Genomic DNA, 20,683 nt, shown 5'->3' on the forward strand with positions numbered 1-20,683 from the left:
CCCTTCTGACCCCATCGCTAGTTATAAGAGAAGTTTCTGTATCCTGTTCATTACTGTTCCTAATTGAGGTATCCTGACTCCTCTGGGTACTGTACAGGTCAGCATAGAATTCTTCCACTGCTTTTACTATATCTTCGAGATTGCTGATGATATTACCCTGCTTATCTTTCAGTGCATACATCTTGGTTTGTCCTATGCCAAGTTTCTTTCTCAGTGATTTCAGGCTGCGTCCATTTTTTATGGCTTCCTCAGTATTTATCACGTTATAGTTTCGAATATCACTTATTTTTGCCTTGTTGATCAGTTTTGACAGTTCTGCGAATTCTATTTTACCTCTTGAGTTGGACACCTTCATTTTTGTCGTTTTTTTATAAGGTCCTTTGTTATTTGGGAGAGCTTGCCTACTGGTTGTCTTGGTGCCTTGCCTCCCATTTCAATTGCTGCCTCTGAAGCCAACCTAGTTACAGTTTCATTCATCAGCTCTATGTCATCATCATCGTTCTGTTCTAAGGCTACATATTTGTGTGCAAGTACCAGTCTGAATTTGTCTGCTTTTACCCTTACTGCCTCTAGGTTGACCTGTTTCTTTTTGACCAATTTTGCTCTTTCTCTCTTGAAATTGAGGTGAATCCTAGCCTTCACTAACCAATGATCACTGCACTTTACCCTACCTGTATCACTTCTACATCCTGGGCTATGTGGGGATCAGCAGAAAGTATGAAGTCAATTTCATTTCTTATTTCACCATTAGGGCTTTTCCAGGTCCAATTTCTGTTGCTATGCTTCCTGAAAAAGGTGTTCATTATTTGAAGCTTATTCTTTTCTGCGAATTCTACCAGCATCTCTCCTCTAGTGTTCCTAGAATCGACGCCATAGTTGCCCATTGCTTGTTCACTAGCCTGCTTTTTCCCCACTTTTGCATTGAAGTCACCCATTACTACAGTATATTGAGTTTGCACTTTTCTCATCGCTAATTCAACATATTCATAAAACTGATCTACTTCCCCATTATCATGATTGGATGTTGGAGCGTAGGCTATTACTACCTTTAGTCTATACCTCTTATTTAGCTTGATTACAACTACAGCTACCCTCTCATTAATGCTGTAGAATTCGTCAATATTGCCTGCTATGTCCTTATGGATTAGGAATCCTACCCCGTATTGCTTCTTATCTAAGAGACCTCTATGGCAGAGGACATGTCCGTTATTCAGCAATGTATAAGCCTTACCAGTTCTAATCTCACTAAGGCCGATGATATCCCATACAATGTCGATGTCCCTATGGATTAGGAATCCTACCCCGCATTGCTTCTTATCTAAGAGATTTCTATAGCAGAGGACATGTCCGTTATTCAGCAATGTATAAGCCTCACCAGTTCTTCTAATCTCATTAAGGCCGATGATATCCCATACAATGTCAATGTCCTTATGGATTAGGAATCCTACCCCGCATTGCTTCTTATCTAAGAGACCTCTATAGCAGAGGACATGTCCGTTATTCAGCAATGTATAAGCCTCACCAGTTCTTCTAATCGCACTAAGGCCGATGAGATCCCAAACAATGAATGTTCATTATTCGAAAACTATTTGAAAGGTATTCGATTCGATTCACTTCTGGCATTATTCGATTTGTATTCGATTCGGTCTCAAAAATCACTATTTGCATATCCCTAGAAAATTCCTTTGGCATAATTATTATTGTAGAAGGGTACACAGCTACTATTATGTAAGAAATCTTCAAGTGGTTTAAGGGCCCTCTAAACATCATCATTGCAAAATAATGGGGGCAGTGCAGAGATCACACGATGTCGATTGTGTGTAGAGAATATTACACTGATGTATGATTCAACAACAGCACAAAATTTTAACAAATGCCTTTGTCTTCAATGTAGGCAGTTGCCTCACTAGCAGATTTCACAATTTTCCCTTTTCATATCTCAGGTCTCTCCTGCAGCGCACAAATAAAATATCCAGCAGCAATGTTTGAACAACTCAGTGTTCCTCATAATATGCAGAGAGTGCAGAACACTATTGGAAATTGTGCCATGTTGCAAGAAAGCAGGAGAGAAAAAAGTGAGGCAAGGCTTGTGATGCAAACATGGTGTGGACCCTCGGCATCAATCCAGGAGAAGGGATGCTGTTTGTGGATGCTGGCAGTTGCGTAGCCACCAAGGGTGGTACCTTCGTTTAACACAAAAGAATATGTGCATCAATCTTCGACATGTCTACAATTGAGAAGCATTTTTTCATATTCATTGCTGAAACTTCATTAAGTCCTGCTTTACCCGCCTTGGTTGTTTGGTGGCTATGGTGTTTGGCTCCGAAGCACTAGGTCATGGGATCAAATCCCGGCCATGGCGGCCGCATTTCGATGGGGGAGAAATGCGAAAACACCTGTGTACTTAGATTTAGGTGCACAGTATAAAGAACCCCAGGTGGTCTAAATTTCCAGAGTCCCCCATTACAGCGTGCGTCATAATCATGATAGTGGTTTTGGCACGTAAGACCCCATAATCTAATCAAAGTCTGGCTTTGGGCAGGCTATAGCCTGCCCAAAGAATCTATCTCTAATCTATCTCTAATATATCCAAAGAATCTGCCTCCATTCCTGCCCAGGTGCAACAGCTCATGCCTTTGAATTTCCCTTTTTGGACACTTTCATTCCTACAAGTTGGCCTACATATTCCTGGTATCAGTACGAAGAAAACTGTGCCTCAAGCTAGAACTCTACCAATCACCCTGGGCCACACCATGAAGGAATACTGCTTGGATTTGACCCATATCTTCATTGATAATTGTGTTGCTTAGAGATCGTTGTATGGTTTGTACATATTGTCTACTGGTCAGCACTTCCCTTACCATCTTGAACTGTTAATGTCAAGATATCAGCTGAATGCTATGTATGAAAGACACCATTCTTTACATTCTTTAGCAAACACCAGCATGATGACTCACTCATCTTCACATACTCAAAAGTGACCGTGCAGAACATGTGTAGTGTTAACAAGGTTCATAACCATCATCCGTGAGGCATAAGTTACATAAGTGTATAGCCACTGCCACTAGCTACTTTTGCTGTCCACACTGTCATATCTTGGTAGATTCCTGGACATTGCAGCATATGCGGAAATGAAAAAGCTAATCTAGTTGCCTGTAGAGGTCTATATTCAAGAAATTTGAGGTGAATATATTTTATTAATTCTCTATGCATTGGCGATTCGGAGAGGAATTGCCTGTGGAGTCTGCCGATTCATCAGCATCACTTTCTTCACTTAATTGATCCCACTTTAAATTCAAGATTTCAGCATCAGCTATCTTGTCAGCTTAAAATTGAATCACTGGCTTCATCAGAATGCCACATTCTCATTTTGGAGGGACCACCAATACTTATTGTCATAACTGTGGTGGTTAGGAACCATGGAACACATTTGTTGGAATGACCAGTTAACACAAATAAAAGGACTTGTTTATTTTTTTAGGAATGGCTCTGGTACCCACGAACCACTACAGATGGGGAGCATACAAACCTCTGCCTTCTTCTTCAAAGCAGCGTCAAACTTTGTATATCTTTTTCCCATCAAGACATTGGCCTAATTGATAAGCTCTAGCACAGCACCTATGCAACTAGCAATTACATGCCACAATGAAATATTTTCTCACCCCCCTCTTTGTCCCCCATTTTTCTACTCCTCCTAGGGTCTTTCTGTCCGTAATCTCCTTCCATATGAAGAGTAGCATTTAGACAGCTACATGCTCACAGAACTGTGTGCATTCCATTGAAGATCTCTCTCTCTCTCTCTCCGAAATTGAATTATTTGAATATCAATGTAGTTAACTGAAGGCTTCCTTACAGTCACGAAGGGCAAAAACTTGTTAATATGTTTAAAGCATGTTTCGAAGCTGCTTAAGACTACCATCAACAGTTTTTTTTTACTCTAGTTTGGGCTGGCTTGTGTGATGCTGCTGTACAAACTGAGTTGTCATGGCACTGCTGCCATGGAGCTTTCGAAAATGACACATGAGCCATTGTTGTGTCAAGACGAGCCAGGGAGAAGTGTACCCTGTTGTAGGAGAAAGGCATAGTTCCACGTGGTAGAATGAGCAGAAAACAATTTTCATTTTTTTGTTTTCAATTGCTCACTTGCATGTTGAATTACTTTTTTAAGCTACATTGTGTTGTCGCTTGCTCTGGCGCAGCATGCTTTGTTGGCCTGTTTTGAAAGCTTTTGTTCCTTAAAAGTTCAGCCAGATGCTATTGGAGGTTTCTCTATATAGGTTTGCTTTGCTGCACAGGTCAGTAGAACACTAATCAAGCACATTCTTGCATTTAGCTATACCTTCCTCTGAATATTTTCCCAGTTAAAGTGACCAGAAGAGTAGTTAGTCCTTGCTTTACATCATGGCTTCACCTAAGCAGTAGATTCCTCTAGAGCCAGGATTAATGTTAAGCCACATTCTGGTGTCCAATGAAAATACAGTTTATTCAGTATCAATGAGTAAAACTCTTGTGATCACCATTCTGGCCAATTTTACAGCCAAAGTGTACTTTTTCAAGCAGCTCAAACAATGCAGTAATTTACCTTTGAATTTTTCAATCGATTTATAGTTTATCTTTCATTGTGTGTACACTTTTAAATATTTATGACCTCTCTTTAGGGTACAAATAATTTTGACGCTTATGCATGTCTTATGTGAAACTGCTACATTTGACCTTATTAGAGTGGAATTCTTTGTGAAATGTGTAATTTTACAAATTGGAGAGTAATGTATTTGTTTGTTACTCGCACATGTTTTAATAAACAAATATTTCAGAAAGGTGAACAAGTAAATTGTGTCTTCGTGTCATCATATAAACGCAGTGTTCAGCAATACAGAGCCACCACACAGAAATGCAGATGAATAAATGTGCATCTCTCCGATACCCATTGTGATGTCACAATATTTTGCAGCCAGCTGTTTAATTGGAAATATGTTATACATAGTTGGCTCTGACAGAATCTCTCAGCACGGTTAATGTGTTTGCCTATCAAGTTGGTGGTTTGGGATTTTAAGCTCCATAATTATGCTGTATTGCATGGGAGAAGCTGATTAATGGCTTTGGTTGGAAGGAGAAACACATTTTGGCCATATTGAAGTTAAGCTTTATCAGGTGTGATTAACCTGAAACACCCAATGTGCCATGCCTAGTAATCCCAGCAGAAATCTTATTCAGCTTGTGTGCCCTCTTCACTCAAATAGCTGCCTGCATGAAAAACTGAAGACAGTTTGATGATATATAGGTGGCTGTTACAAGGCAGAGGCAGCAGTACAACATATGCAAAACAGAGCGAACAATACACACAGTTGGTTTACTGTGTAAGACATGGCTTACTATGTAAAGACACCTGCATAAGGGCAAGTTTATATGCACTGTAAATTTGCAGTGAATGCAACAGTAGTTTGGCAAAGGTGCAAAGTATAGAGCAAAAGGAGTGTACACCTATCATTCGCATTTTCTGAGTATATACACAGTACTGTAATTGGCATGTACATTGACAGTGACCTGTAAGACAACCACACATATAAATTTTTCGATAAGTTGCTCAAAAATGACATTGTAATATGAAGGCATGAATGCAACATGATAAAAATAAGAAGCCCATAAAGAAGAGAGAAGGAGATATCATATGCTTACAGTAGACTGCTGGTATAGAGTTTCAGTCAAAACATTAATATCTTTATTTACACTAATTGTAGTTTGTGCAGAAGCATAGTTTATTTTTCAGTGCATGCCTGAAAGGTGGTTCTTGCATCTCGTGCTTATGGTGTTGGTGATATGTTGTTGTGGTTAACATAAGCACTGGCACGAACAAACATTTGCAGAAATGAAGGGTGCAACCATAAGAAAAGTGCCGGTACTGATGATTTTATTCAACAAGAGATAATGCCTACATGGCACATGCCCAGTTGGAACAGGCAAGAGTGCAGAGACGACGGACATATGTCAGTCTTGTATCAAGCAGTAATCAAATAGTGTTGTCCTCACCTGCATTGGTATGGCACAGGCATTGTTTTGGTGGGCCTGTGGTCTGCTGTTTTCATATTGTTTTCTCCTTCCAATCTCTTTAGCCAGGAAGTGTAAGGTTGCTCATGTATCTCTTGTGCTTTGCCTTGCAGACACCGAGCGGGAGGAGGAGCGGGTGCGACTCTGGCAATACACTCTTGGGCGGCGGTGCAGCAGGACTGACCTTGGCGAGCTCTGCAACACCCTATCACACTGGAGTGGTCACCGTGACTGGGCGCGGGCAGTTTGCACATTGCTGCCATCACGGCGCCGAAGCACTGCCTACTCTGAGCGGTTCGCTGCTGCAACATTGCCAGCCATGTCAAGGGTGTGTGTTGCTTCTTTAATGGTGGTGGGGAGCTTAAGTTTGAACCTGGTAAATGAATGGGTATTGTGCATAGAGCACCTAAACACAATCTTCTAAACCAAATACTGTTGCATGGCGCATCACAGGGAGCCCATAAATTCGAACCAAATTTCTTCTGCTGTCAGCTCTGATCCTATTGGTAACCACCTCTTGACATCACCACTGGTGTCATGACATTTACAGCTTTGTTGTTACAGTAGAACCTTGCTACTACAAAGCTGCATCTGACACAAAAATACCTTTGTTATATCCAACATTCGTTATAGGCATATATTCATTACGAGGTGGTAAGAAACATTCTTGATTTATTTCATTAAATCTAGTAATTTGCTACGCCCATTTTCGTTATATCAAGGTTTGACCGTAGTTGCAAGAAACTTCTCAGGAGTGGCATTGCCAGAGTAGACTTAATGCATGCAACCATCTTGGTTGAGAGTGCATGCTTATATCTTCCTTTAGTTTATTCCAAATTGAAGTATTGAGGTGCGCAATACAAATTCACCAGCACCATTGTGTTCAGTAAAAGAGTATTTGATGCCTGCAGAAAAACTTAATTTTCTTGATGACTACTCTTTCATTGCATGGCTAATAGAGCCACTTATATGTGTATTATGTAATTTTTGTGCTATTGAATGCTGTGTGCATCTTTTCTTCATTATGCTAAACCATACCTGCATATGCCACATGTCGAATTTGTAGATTTCATGTGAGAAACACGGAATCGTGTATTATGCTTTCAGGCGTCTCATTTTAAAACTTGTGCTGTCCAGGCATCCATTGAAGACCCGGACACGCTGATTGTGCGGCGGCAATTGTCGTCTGCTTCACATCGACGGCGGACTGGATCCAGCTGCTTAAATCGTGCCCTTAGCATGCGTTCTCCAGGCGGCCTTGATGCCTATGATTCAGTGGTAGGTGATCAGAGGAGATCCTTGAGTTGTGACTTCAGGTTTTCATTGACTGATGAGTACTAGCCAAGTGCCATGCTTAGCTGTAGTGATCAACAGTGACGAAACATGAGGACCCTCAGCCTACATATTCACAGAATCCTCATGTGCAGTTGTATTGTTCATTCCTTTTTTAAATATTGTGGCAGTTGCCAAAACAAAATAAACATCCAAGCAGTATAGAGGTGAAGGAAAGGAATAACACATCTAAGAGCTTGTATTATTTTATCTTTTTTTTCCTGAGTGTTGTGTCATTCCATGCGCATTTGATTGGTTCAGCCAGTTTCAAGCTTGGCATTTTATCCTGTGAATAATAAGACGAGCCCTGTTCACCTTGCAGGGGTGTCTCAGCAGATTTAGTTAACTGCAAAGCTTGGGGCACTGTTGTTCTCCACCTCATTCATTTTTTAATTAGGAATTAATTTCTCCTCCAGTTTGACTCAGGACAGGAGGAACCACTAAGTGAGGAAGAGCAAGTGGAAATGCGAGCTGCCATTCAGAGCCTCCCTGTGCCACTGGCAATGCGTAGACTTTTTCGGTGAGTGTGGGGGACTGCGACGTCACAGTGGAGGTACAGCGATAACAGGTAGCTGCTTGTGAATGGTTAAAGACCAATCGCAACAAAATTTCGCATTCTGTTGGCAGTGTCTTTCAGCAGAATGTGCCTTTAGTGCAGGCAACAAGAGACAGCACAAGATGATGTATTTTGTGTGATTTTCCTCACATCTTAGTGACAATGGCATCCTGTGACCATCGTTGAACACAGCCTCCTAGGGTATGCCAGGTGCTTGTAAAGAAAGATGCCATGGCACTTGACTTGTCATCTAAGTGCATCTATGCGATTGCCCGAATGTCACAAGCCTCAGTATGGCAGCTCATGTGTTCCTGATCTCAGCAGTTCATCTCGAATATTTTGGCAGACCATGATGAAGTGATTGGACAAATGACAGCAGTAAACAACAGCAAGCAAATGTTTGTAAACAAGCTTTTTGTGTGGCTGGTTGTAAAAAAAAAAAAATTCTTGAAACTAGTTTTCTGGGTTGCCCAATTACTTGGGAATTCTTGTTGTCCCATGCATGTCTGAAAGGTCAGCATGCATCTGACAACTGCGTTGTGTACCATGCTGTTTCCTAACAAGTATGGAGCTGTGTGTGTGTGGATTTTTCTAATGTTCAGTGAGTGACAGTTCATTTTAAGGTGAGGCTTACTTTGCCTGCCCCCTCTAGGTTTGGCGTGACTGCTGCTGCCACTGGGTCGGTCAGTTAGTATCTCGGCAAATGTATTTGTGGATATATATATGAAGGTTATATGTGTGTCAAATGGAAGCTCCAGCAATGGGGTTATATATGTCTTGTATGTTGACTGACAAAGCAGTACTGGTGACCCACCTTTGTTGTGCATAATATTAAAAAAATCCTTACATAAAACCAGTACATACAATTTTGGCTCATAGGTGTGTCTAAAGCTCACAGACCTTTTAATGCAATAGCACATTATTTCTTTGATTTATTTGATTTTCATAGATTTAGCCATTGGTTATGTGCCACTGTGACACAAAAAGTATAAAGTCCTTAAATGTAGCTAGACATGTTTCGTACTTCTCTGTGCATGCACTAGCTGCCATCACCGCTCTTCCCTTGACATGTGTCGCCTTCGTCCTTGCGACATCGCTGCTGAGGTGTCTCACCCTGTGCATGTGCCTGATTAAAGTTTGCTTTTTGATGCAGCTTGTCAATGGTGTAATGCATATTGACGCGTGTATTCTATGCAGACGACGACGATGATGGGAGCACTAACGGACTCCGCCTAGTGGGTCAGAGCGAGATTGGGTGATGACGAAGAAGACGTGTCTCTGCTCTGCTTTTTTTTGAACAGATTGTCTGGTTGTTCGTGAAGAACGTCTTCCTGTGTTCTGTCCGCGTTGTACCGCGACACTGGTGGAGGTGCTGGGTACTGACCGCGTCTGATGCGTCGGAGTCCTTCTGGGAGTTCATCTAGCCCGGGCGCACTGCCACCAGTTACGACACCCGTGCATCGCTTTAGCCGTCGACTGCTAGGCCTTGCCCCGGAGTTCTCCGCTCTTCAACCACCTCTCTCCAGGAGCTGCACACATCTCGCAATGGCCGAAACCAGTCCACCATAAGCACCCCAAACCAGTCGGTTTCCCACTCCACAACAGGTAACCTTTCTGCATCCACTGGTTCCCGATCGCTATCGCGGTGCAGTCTTCGAAGACATTGAAGACTGGCTGGACAAGTATGAACGCGTCGCACAGATTAATCCGTGGACTGAGCAGCAAAAGCTCTCCCACGTCTATTTCGCCCTTGACGACAGTGGCCGTACTTGGTTCGAGAACTGCGAGGGTAGCCTCACGAGCTGGCATGACTTTCGGCAGAGGATCAAGGAAACTTTTGCAAGTGCCGACCGACGCGACTGCGCCCAGCAAATGATGGAGCTACGCGTGCAACAACCTAATGAGTCGGTCACAATGTTCGCCGAGGACATGGCCCGCCTCTTTCGTAGAGCCGACCCGAACTTGACTGAAGATAGGAAGTTGCGCTACCTCATGCGAGGTGTAAAAGAGCAGTTGTTCGCGGGGCTTGTGCGCAATCCACCAGTCACTGTCGCTGAGTTAATCAAAGAGGCTACGGCTATTGAGCGGGCCCTTCATCAAAGATGCAGGCAATATGATCGACTGTACGCCAGCACTACAATCCATGCTGCCGCAGTGACTGCCGAGTATCAGAACTCCTTGCGTGAGTTGGTCAGAGAGCTCATCAGAGAGGAAATTCAAAAGATCATGGCACCGACACTTGATAGACCCATCGCATCAATCGCCGAAGTGGTGCGTGACGAAATCCGGCAGGCGTTCCCGGTAACCGATCTTCAAGACCACCAGCGACCCCTGAGTTACGCTGCCGCTGTCTGATGTCCACCACCGGCTGCAATTACATCGCTGTACCACCAACCTCCGACAGCCGCTGCTTGGTTGCCGCCACAAGAGGAAGCTTCGAAGCGCGCAGCTGTTACGCCGCTTCAGTCATACCGCCAGCCGTCGTTCGCCGCGTCTTGGTCACCGCCGCAAAACGATGCTACGGGACGGCCGCAACTTCGGAGAACCGACGTATGGCGCACTGTCGATAGGTGCCCACTCTGTTTTCACTGCGGAGGCGCCGGCCATATTTTGTGTCATTGCTGGCATCGTGACAAATCATTTCGACCTTTTCGTCCGTGGTCCTATGGTCGACGTGCAAATGACGACGCCATGCTACGCCGCGACGACGCTGCTTTTCAGGGACCCCCAATAGCGCACCCGAATGACGAATGCGTGCCCAATGATCGGTCCGATTTCGGCCATCGGTCACGCTCTCCACCCCCTCCACGTCAGATGGCTTCATCTACCGGACGTACTTTTGCGGCGCTCCGAGGACGAAGGTCGCCCAGCCCCCGTCGGGGAAACTGAAGGCGGCGACCTTTGGGGGCAAGGTTGCAGGCCCGCCACAAGACACTAAAAAGCCCCCAACATTCTTGCTGCAGAACGACGTGAAGCCGATAAACACTGAAGAAATTGTGAGCGCCGACATTGATGTTTTCATGGATGGGCAGCCGGTGACAGCGTTAGTCGACACTGGTGCTGACTTCTCTATAATGAGTCAGGAACTCGTCTTCCGCCTGAAGAAAGTAAAGACGCCATGGACGGGACCTCACATAAAGACGGCAGGCGGCCAATTACTGATGCCTACTGGAAGATGTACTGATAGAGTTAACATCGGGGATTCTTCTTTTGTGGCCGCTTTCATCGTTCTTCCTGTATGTTGCAAAGATTTGCTTATTGGAATGGACTTCCTAAAAGAATATGGCGCCGTAATTAACATCCCGGACCGCATGGTGATGTTTTATGAGAGCTCCGGTTTAGTCCATTGCTTATCGCCGCAACACAACTCATTTCGTCTAACAGAAGACGACGTTGTTATCCCCCCTCGATCGTGTGCCCTTGTTTCGGTAGCATGTGACATACCGTTTCGTTGCGAAGGAGTTGCCGACCAAATAACCACGTTGTTGTTTACTCGCGGTATCTCGGTTGCACGAGGAATCGTGAATGTCACCGACGGGCGCACAAACCTGTTGCTAACAAATTTTAGCACAGAGCGACGGCACCTTCCCAAGGGCACGGCTGTGGCTTATTTTGACGCCGTTGCGGATGTTCGTGGCTGCTGTTCACTACTCGAAGAAGCACCAATGCAAGACCCAGCTCCTGTACTTGATGTTAGCACTGCTTTGTCACAGCACGAATGAGAGCGCCTTCTTACGCTATTGGCCAAGTTCAACGACTGCTTTGCTTCGACGTCCAGTGTCGGTCGGACGCCCCTAACAAAGCACCAAATAATTACAGAGGATATGGCAAGACCAATTCACCAAAATCCATATCGTGTGGCTCCTAGAGAATGTGAAGCCATACAACAACAAGTGACAAAAATGCTTGAAGATGACGTGATCCAACCATCAACAAGTCCCTGGGCATCTCCTGTAGTTCTGGTCAAGAAAAAAGACAGCAGCTTGCGTTTCTGTGTGGACTACCGAACGCTAAATAAGGTGACAAAGAAAGACGTATACCCACTTCCCCGTATAGATGATTCACTCGACAGGCTTCGGCAGGCACGTTACTTCTCTTCAATGGACTTAAAAAGCGGATATTGGCAAATCGAAGTAGACCCGAGAGATTGTGAAAAAACTGCTTTCGTGACGCCAGACGGCCTATACAAATTTAAAGTCTTGCCTTTCGGCTTGTGTTCTGGCCCTGCTACGTTCCAACGCCTCATGGATACTGTACTTTCCAGTCTGAAGTGGAAAACCTGCTTAGTGTATCTCAATGACGTCATCGTCTTCTCCGCAACGTTTGAAGAGCATCTCGAACAGCTTGAAGCAGTTCTGCAGTCCATACGGTCTGCCGGCCTCACCCTGAAGCCGCAGAAGTGCCACTTTGGCTTCGCGGAACTGCAGTTTCTCGGTCACGTCGTCAGCCACGCAGGTGTCCGGCCGGATCCTGAAAAAATTGCAGCCGTCGCACAGTTTCCCGTATCATCCGATAAAAAGGCTGTCAGGCGCTTCCTCAGCCTCTGTGCCTATTACCGGCGGTTTATTGCAGACTTTGCGCGAATTGCGTCACCGTTAACTCGCCTGACGAGAGACGACGTTGCTTTTGTATGGGGCGATGAAGAGCAAGGTGCATTCAACGACTTGCGGCAACGTCTCCAGACACCTCCAGTGCTTGCTCACTTTGATGAGACCGCTCCTACATTGCTCCACACTGATGCCAGCAATGTTGGCTTGGGAGCTGTTCTTGTGCAGCGGCAAGACAACACAGAAAGAGTGCTTGCTTATGCAAGTAGAACACTCTCACGTACAGAGAAACTCCACAACTGAGAAAGAATGCCTCGTCGTGGTATGGGCGGTTATGAAATTTTTCCCATATTTGTATGGCCGCCACTTCACAGTTATCAGCGACCACCATTCACTATGTTGGTTGACAAACCTTAAAGATTCTTCCGGATGACTGGCGCGTTGGAGCCTAAGGCTGCAAGAGTTTGACATGGCTGTTACATACAAGTCGGGGAAACGACATACGGATGCTGACTGCTTGCCTCAATCGCCGATAGAGTCACCTGCTCCGCCCGAAGAAGAAGACTCAGCATTTCTTTGTGTTATGGACACATCCGCCATCGCACAACAACAACGGAACGACCCTGAGTTGCTTGAACTAATCAATTACTTGGAGGGAAGATCTGCGAAACCACCTAGAGTTTTCACAAGAGGACTATTGTCGTTTTGTTTACGGGCCAAGGCACTTTACAAAAAAAACTTTTCTTTGACCGGGTCCCCCTATCTGCTTGTCATTCCTGCAGCTCTTCGTACGGAAGTACTTCAAGCTTGCCACAACGAGGTGACTTCTGGTCACTTAGGCTACACGCGAAGATTAGCCAGAGTGCAGCAGCGGTACTACTGGCCGAGACTTACCACCGCTGTGAAACATCACGTTCGCACTTGTCTCGACTGCCAGAGGCGCAAGTCGCCTCTGACGAAACCAGCCGGCCTCCTACAACCCATCCAGGTCCCTCGAAGACCATTTGATCAAATCGGAATGGATATTTTGGGCCCACTTCCTACTTCTACTGCAGGCAATCGCTTTGTTATCGTTGCAACCGACTATCTCACACGTTACGCTGAAACAAAGGCAATCCAGACCAGCACAGCAGCCGAGGTAGCGCGCTTTTTCATTGAGCACGTGGTGTTGCAACACAGCGCACCAACCGTCGTAATAACAGACCGACGAACCGCATTTATGGCTGCACTTTTAGATCACGTCTTGCTACTAAGTGGAACGGCCCATCGAAAGTCAACCGCCTACCATCCACAAACCAATGGGTTAACAGAGCGCCTAAACAAAACCATCGAAGACATGCTATCAATGTACGTGGATGTCGAACATAAAAATTGGGACGGCATCCTACCGTATATCACCTTTGCATATAACACAGCGAAACAGGAGACGACGTGCATGACTCCTTTCACCCTTGTTCACGGACGAGAAGTACGAACGATGCTGGATGCGATGCTTTCACACGACTTTGACGACGCTGATACGGACGCCGATGTGTTTACGCAATGCGCAGAAGAAGCTCGGCAGCTTGCGCGTTTGCGGATCTGCCAGCAGCAAGACTACAGCGCAGGCCGCTACGATCTTCACCGTAGAATAGTTACCTATGAAGTCGGCGACAGAGTATGGGTTTGGACACCCGTATGGAAACGAGGCCTCTGCGAGAAACTGTTAAGGTGATACTTCGGACCATATCGGGTATTGCGGCGCCTCAGTGATGTCACCTACGAGGTCGTTCCCGATAATCCGAACCGTACGCGGCGCCGCACACACCATCCTGAACTTGTGCACGTTGTCCGCATGAAGCCATATGTGAGTGAATAACTATGCTAGTGGCCTTTACTTCCACAACTGACATTTCTTGTCTAGTATCGGGACGATGCTCTCGTAGGGAGGGACAAATGACGCGTGTATTCTATGCAGACGACGACAACGATGGGAGCACTAACGGACTCTGCCTAGTGGGTCAGAGCGAGATTGGGTGATGACGAAGAAGACGTGTCTCTGCTCTGTTTGTTTTTGAACAGATTGTCCGGTTGTTCGTGAAGAACGTCTTCCTGTGTTCTGTCCGCGTTGTACCGCGACAATATGTAAAAAATTGCATGATGTTAATGTTCCAACTTTTGCGGTGCTTGAATGTAAACATTGCATAAGATTACACATTGCATGGGATGCAACTAGGCTGACAAACAGTTTTGCTGAAAAAAGTTTATGCTTGCTGCACTAAAGAAGCCTTGCTTCCGGGTGATTCTGCAAGAGATCGAACATGCATGTATGCTTGATATCTTTATTTTGTCTGCTTATTTTTATATGTTAGGTAGGCACATTAAAACTGCATGAAACCAAGAATTTATTCCCAAGAAGTCTACCCAGTATGAAAAAAACAAACAAACTTGAAGGTGACGGGTGTCCTGCTACTGCTTACTGCAATATTTTCCAGCTTCACGGCCAAGTTCAATGCAAACTGAAAAAGTTATGCCGAAAACCTTTTCTGTGCATTTTAGTAGGCACAGAATATAACTAACTCCATGCATTCTTAGGATGTTCACAAAAGAAAAATAGTTGCCACCAATGAAGGAAGGTTGACCTTAGTTTTTTTATTGTGCAAGAACATTGAATGTGTTTTCTACTTTGTTTCCTGGGATGCAATGCAAGAGAGAACAAATTCGGCACTACTTGTGACATGTGGTACTCTTACAAATTTATGTGTTCTTTGCAGTTATTACTTAAAAAGGTTTTATCGCCGTTAGCTGGCTAGCAGCAGTTCTCGCAACGGGCAGCACAAGTCCGCTTGACTGATCATTGGCACACACCCGCACACGTCATGACTGAATGCCTGGCACACGTGGCACTGACTTCCATTCTACTAACTTTTGCTGACAATGCTCCTTGATGGCTGCAGCAGTTGCATGAAGCAGGGCTGCATTCTTGAGGTTGCCACTAAGTTTGGAGAGACCATCTCATTGCGCCGATTGAATGGCGGTGATGCTTTGAGACCTTGGGTTGTGCAGGGAAGCTTGGTACTTAAAGAGTCCTCCCACACTGTCGCAGACATTTTTCCATGCCCCGTAGCGGAAAATAGCCACCTTGCGGATGGTTGGTACTTATTTTTAAAATGGTTCACTGTACCATCATTGACGTAGGTGACGTGACAGCAGGTGGGTGCTTTTTGATCTAACATTTCATGCACTCTACCTAGGGCCTAGCAGGCGTGCACTGCTTTGTAATGCATGCCGTTGCTTATAATAGCAAAGCTATGTGTTGCTTTTTCTGTCGTGGTGACACAGTTGAAGATAGAGATTTGTTTTTTGTGCCAGTGGTACGATTGTGTTTCATTTGAGAAAAGGACAGTCAAGCTTTCTGCAAAATCAAAATGTAGAACTATGGTTCTGCGCTGCTCGTACTTCTTTGCATTGTGAACAGCCGCGGCTTAAATGTGCTCATGTATTCGTGAGGAATACATTTCGTCACCCATTTGCTGAGCTCTCTTACAAAAACACAAAAAAGGTTGGAGACAATGTCTTCTTGTTAAGTCACCGCTTTCCCAAACAGTAAATGTAACCTCGCCCTCGTTAACCATTCCCAGACTAGCCAAAGTGAGAGTTTCACCCCATAAGTAGCGCTCTCATTCATTTAATATACAATCTGTAGTTTGGGAGCTGCAAAGGCACAATGCTTTTGTGCCTTCCAATGAGCTTTCCATGCCAGTTACATTCTCCAGTGTCGAGATGCAAAAGTTGGCATTAGCACAATAAACACAAACGTATGTATACCTCTTGTTGGGGTGTGAGCAGCACCCAGTTTTGGACGCAGGCTGTAAAACTTTGGCAGAGCTGTGGCAGTTCTGGGGTGAGCTGCTATGAACATCTGGAATGTCTCACGGATAAAATGTGTCATAAACCGCTTTGAGACGTGCTCTTTCTGGCCATTCTTGATGACTTACACAACATCCTTCTTGTTTGGGCTTTGCCGAGAGAATCCGAGCTTGACCTTGAAGAAGTAGTTGAGTGCAGTTTGTACTGTAAGCAAGCTGGTTGTCGGTGAAGAACAACGTTTATTGCTGGTGGGACGCTGGCATATATGGGAAAAGGAATGTGACGTGACAGGTCACGATGCCGCGTTGCTGGCAGCTCTACTACTTTCCTTTTTTTTTTATAAACAATTAGTTCAACGTCTCTCAGGCGATGGGTACAGACAGGGCTTGCGACGTTGCCGTGTACTTTATCGTAACTCTGGGAAAGGCAGTTCGACTTCTGGGACATCAGACTCTAGAGGATCGTGTGGTTGTGGGGCCACATCATGTAGATGCTCTCGGGTGGTGGCAGCGGTGGGATAGCGTTGCAAGGTGAGCCTCATGCGTTGCAAACGAAGGGGGCACTGATGCAGCTGCTTCTTGAAAGTCAACACCAAAGGGCAATGATCAGTTTCAACCGTTACTTCTGGCTGCCCGTAAATGTAATCGTGGAATTTTGTGCAACCATGCACAATCGCGAGCGTTTCTTTTTCAATTTTCACATAGCGCTGTTTGTGTCCGTGAGTGACCGAGACATGCTTACATGGTGGCAGCTGTCCCTAGTCGGCATGTCGACGCCAGCATCCCTTCTTCCACCGCCGAAGCCCTTGGACACATCAGGCAATGCTTGGCTTGGATGACAAACTTGGAAGAATGAGCTTACCTTGTTTTCTACTGCCACTCAGCTGAGCAAGCAGAGCAAAGATGTGCAGGCAGCCACGTTGCCAGTAACAATTGGTGAGGAGGCTAGAAAGGCGTACAGCACGTTCAAGTTTGAAGCAGAAGACAAAAACGACGTCGACATCTTGTTACAGAAATTTGAGGATTTCTACAAGCCTGAAACGAATCTAACCTTTCAGGAATTCCGTTTCGGATCAAGAAACCAAAAGGAAGGCGAGAGCTTCAGTGAATGGTTGACCGAACTGCGTATACTAGCTAAAAACTGCGAATTCGGAGCGCTAGAAGATCGCATGCTGTGCAGCTGTATTATTCTGGTCATTCGATACAATAATTTGCAGCAAAAGTTGATCGCTGAAAACCCTGCGTATCAGAAGACTGTCGATATCTGTTGTGCCCATGACCGAGGGAAAGAGCAGTTTCACGAGATAAGCAAAGCAGCCGCAACTGCTCAGGAAACGAGCGTTCATGCAGTAGCAAGTAACAGAAACGTCTGCAGTAAATGCGGCTACCAGACACATCACAGCGGAATATGCCCTGCGAATGGGAAGATTTGCAAAAAGTGCGGCAGGCAGAACCATTTTGCCCAAGTATGCAAGACGCCGCCACCATCATGAGACGTGGTTCAGAGACGGAGAGATTTGCGTGAGCTGCGTCTAGAAGCAGACGAGGACTATTTCTTGGAAACTTGGACTTTCTTGTTGTTGGTGCGTACCATAACAACAGACAACTGGAATGTGACGGTTCATATTGAAGGCACACCAATGACATGCAAATTAGACACTGGTGCAAACTGCTGCGTTATATTGAAACGAGACATTGAGACACTACCAGATAAGCCAACACAATCCTGCCGGGTCGCGCTTACAGCATTTTTTGGACATATAACTGCATCGCATGAAGAAGTATGGCTGTTACTTTCAGTGAACAACAAATCTTGCGAAGAAACATTTTTCGTTGTAGAGCAGAACGTGCCAGTAACACTGAGTGGCTCAGCGGCTAAATGTTTGGGGTTCATCAGCCGCTTGCAGAGCATTGAATACGAACCTATTTACCCCCAGCACAGCCTTTTGCAGAAGTCTTCAAAGGGCTCGGCCAGCTAAGGGACTTTAAGTACAAAATGATGCTCAAGCCCGGTACCGTGAGTATCCTTGTGTCAGCTAGAAGAGTCGTTGTGGCCCTTCAAGACAAGGTGAAGGCAGAACTACAGCGCGTGGAAGACCAAGGAGTGATGACAAAGGTAACAGAACCTACGGAATGGTCCAGTCCCATGATCACAGCAGTGAAAAAGGACAAAGTACGCATTTGCCTGGATTCAACAGAGCTAAACAAGCCACTGTTAAGGCACGTCCAAACTAGCAACAAAAACGTGTGCGACACGCCACGCGTGGCGAGTGGTGTTGTGGCGCGCGGCAAGATTCACGAAAAGCGGCAGCAACGAGCAGTAAACGCGCGAATGGGTGCGAGACCCATTTTTTCGCGGCAGCCACAAAACGAGCACCAATAAGAAGTGAGCCGCTTTACGAGCCGTGCTGTTGTGGCGCCACCTGTCGCATAAGCAAAGAATCATAATGTATGGGCTCTGAGATTGAACAGTGACACGCGCACCGTAAAATCTCAAAGGCCATTTCCAGTCAAGGGGGCTGTTTTTGTTAAGCCTTACCACACCGCCACCGAGACGTCGACGAAGAAGTCACCTCGCAATGGAGGCGTTCTTGGAAACTGTTCGTGGATATGCATGCCTCTATGATAAATCGAATGTCGGACAAGGAGCTGCACGCCAACCGCTGGCGCATTATTGGACAGCAGTTTGGCATGACAGGTGAGTAATTGGTGAAGGCGGGGAAGCAGAGTGTGCGCCTGGCCCTCAGTGTCCCTGTGCTGCACTCAAAACTTTTTCGTCCGCTTTCTGGCACGTCGGCGTCGCACAAGAACAAATAGGTATTATAGTGTTCACAGTCACCAGTAGCTCCTCGTCCGTATCCGACATGCCTGAGTGTGGCCGGCAGTAGTGCAAAAAAACAGACACTTCCGATGGAACACGAAATGGGCAGAACGGAGAGCACGTTGTCACGAGAAGTATCGGATGGAACGAGACAGCGCGGGACTCCATGGGCCGTTGCCGCATGCCGCGATTCGCGACTGTGGACTTGCCCGCACGCGTCTGCCGCGCGGGCGTTTGCCGCGTGCGGCGTGTCGCGCGCGTTTTTGTCGCTAGTGTGGGCATACCTTTACAGGAGAATTATCCAATGCCAACAATAGAGGACATAGTTCTGCGACTTTCCGAGGCAGTTTTCTTTTTTAAACTTTAGATGCGGCATCTGGATTTTGGAAGATTAAACTGCATGAGTCAAGCTCAAAACTCTGCACTATGAGCACGCCGTATGGTCGCTATTGGTTTCTTCGAATTCCGTTTGGCATCGTCTCGGTCCCAAAATTTTCCAAGCAGCAATGCACCGCCTGTTGGAAGGGTTACCGTGTGTAGCGGTAGTCATGGACGACCTACTGCTCTGGTGAAAGACTAAAGAAGAGCACGATTACCACTTGAAACTCTTGGTGACACACTGTAAAGAACACAATCTTAGACTGAACCTCAAGAAATGCGCATTCTTGCAGCCCCATGTGCGTTACCTGGGCCACATATCAGTGCAGAGGGCCTGCGAGTAGACCCGCAACGAGTGCAAGACATACAGTCGAACTCGAGTATATTGAACCCTGATATAACAAATTATTGTGTATAACAAACAGCTGTAAAGTCCCCCTGAAGAATTTTGTATCAAATTTTTAATTTTATGTATCGAATTATTGATATATCAAACTATTTCGCAATACCCTTCGAGCTCGATATATCCGTGTTCCACTGTACTACAAATGCAGGCGCCCAAGAACAGTAAGGAGCTGCAAGTGTTTCTTGGTATGATTAATTTCGTACAGCAATTCATTCCAAGCATGTCTGCCGTTACCGCCCCGCTGCAAACCTTACTGTGCAAGGACATTGCGTGGGTATGGACCGAACAGCAGGAAAAAAGTTTCGAAAAGTTGCGGCAGTCCTTGGCGCAAGCACCTGTGCTATCCCACCACTGCCACCATGTAAGCAAGCCGGTTGTCGGTGAAGAACAATGTTTATTGCCAGTGGGACGCTGGCATATATGGGAACAGGAGCGTGACATCACAGGTCACGATGCCGCGTTGCTGGCAGCTCTGCTACCATTGAAGCCACCATCTGATGGATTTAAAACTGACACAATGGTCTTCCTGTTTGTGCTCTGCTGGGAGCACCCAAGTTTGACCTCGGAGTAGTTGCGCTCGTATATCCGATGGGCTTAAAACTGACATGACGCCTTTCTTGTTTGGGCTCTGCCAAGAGCACCCAAGTTTGACCTCGGAGAAGTAGTCAAGTGCAGCTTGTACATCCGATGGGTTTAAAACTGACACAACACCCTTCTTGTTTGGGCTATGCCGAGAGCACCTAAGTTTGA

The 20,683-nt window shown here is 45.7% G+C and overlaps 1 protein-coding gene across 3 annotated transcripts in view; it reads left to right on the top strand.

Annotated features, from left to right (window-relative positions):
- Positions 1–20,683, top strand: part of LOC142589574 (transmembrane channel-like protein 7) — a 93,478-nt gene that overhangs the window by 8,459 nt on the left and 64,336 nt on the right. For 2 of the 3 annotated variants that reach the window (XM_075701045.1, XM_075701043.1), the window contains exons 2-4: positions 6,159–6,373; positions 7,183–7,323; positions 7,794–7,897. In XM_075701045.1, coding sequence (XP_075557160.1) covers positions 6,365–6,373; positions 7,183–7,323; positions 7,794–7,897 — 254 coding nt within the window. In that variant the 5' untranslated portion in view covers positions 6,159–6,364. Of the gene's footprint in view, positions 1–4,172; positions 4,296–6,158; positions 6,374–7,182; positions 7,324–7,793; positions 7,898–20,683 lie in introns of those variants that run through there. The other variant, XM_075701044.1, reaches the window with a different exon arrangement.

Source organism: Dermacentor variabilis, chromosome 8, assembly GCF_050947875.1.
Source record: "Dermacentor variabilis isolate Ectoservices chromosome 8, ASM5094787v1, whole genome shotgun sequence".
Lineage (NCBI taxonomy): Eukaryota > Metazoa > Arthropoda > Arachnida > Ixodida > Ixodidae > Dermacentor > Dermacentor variabilis.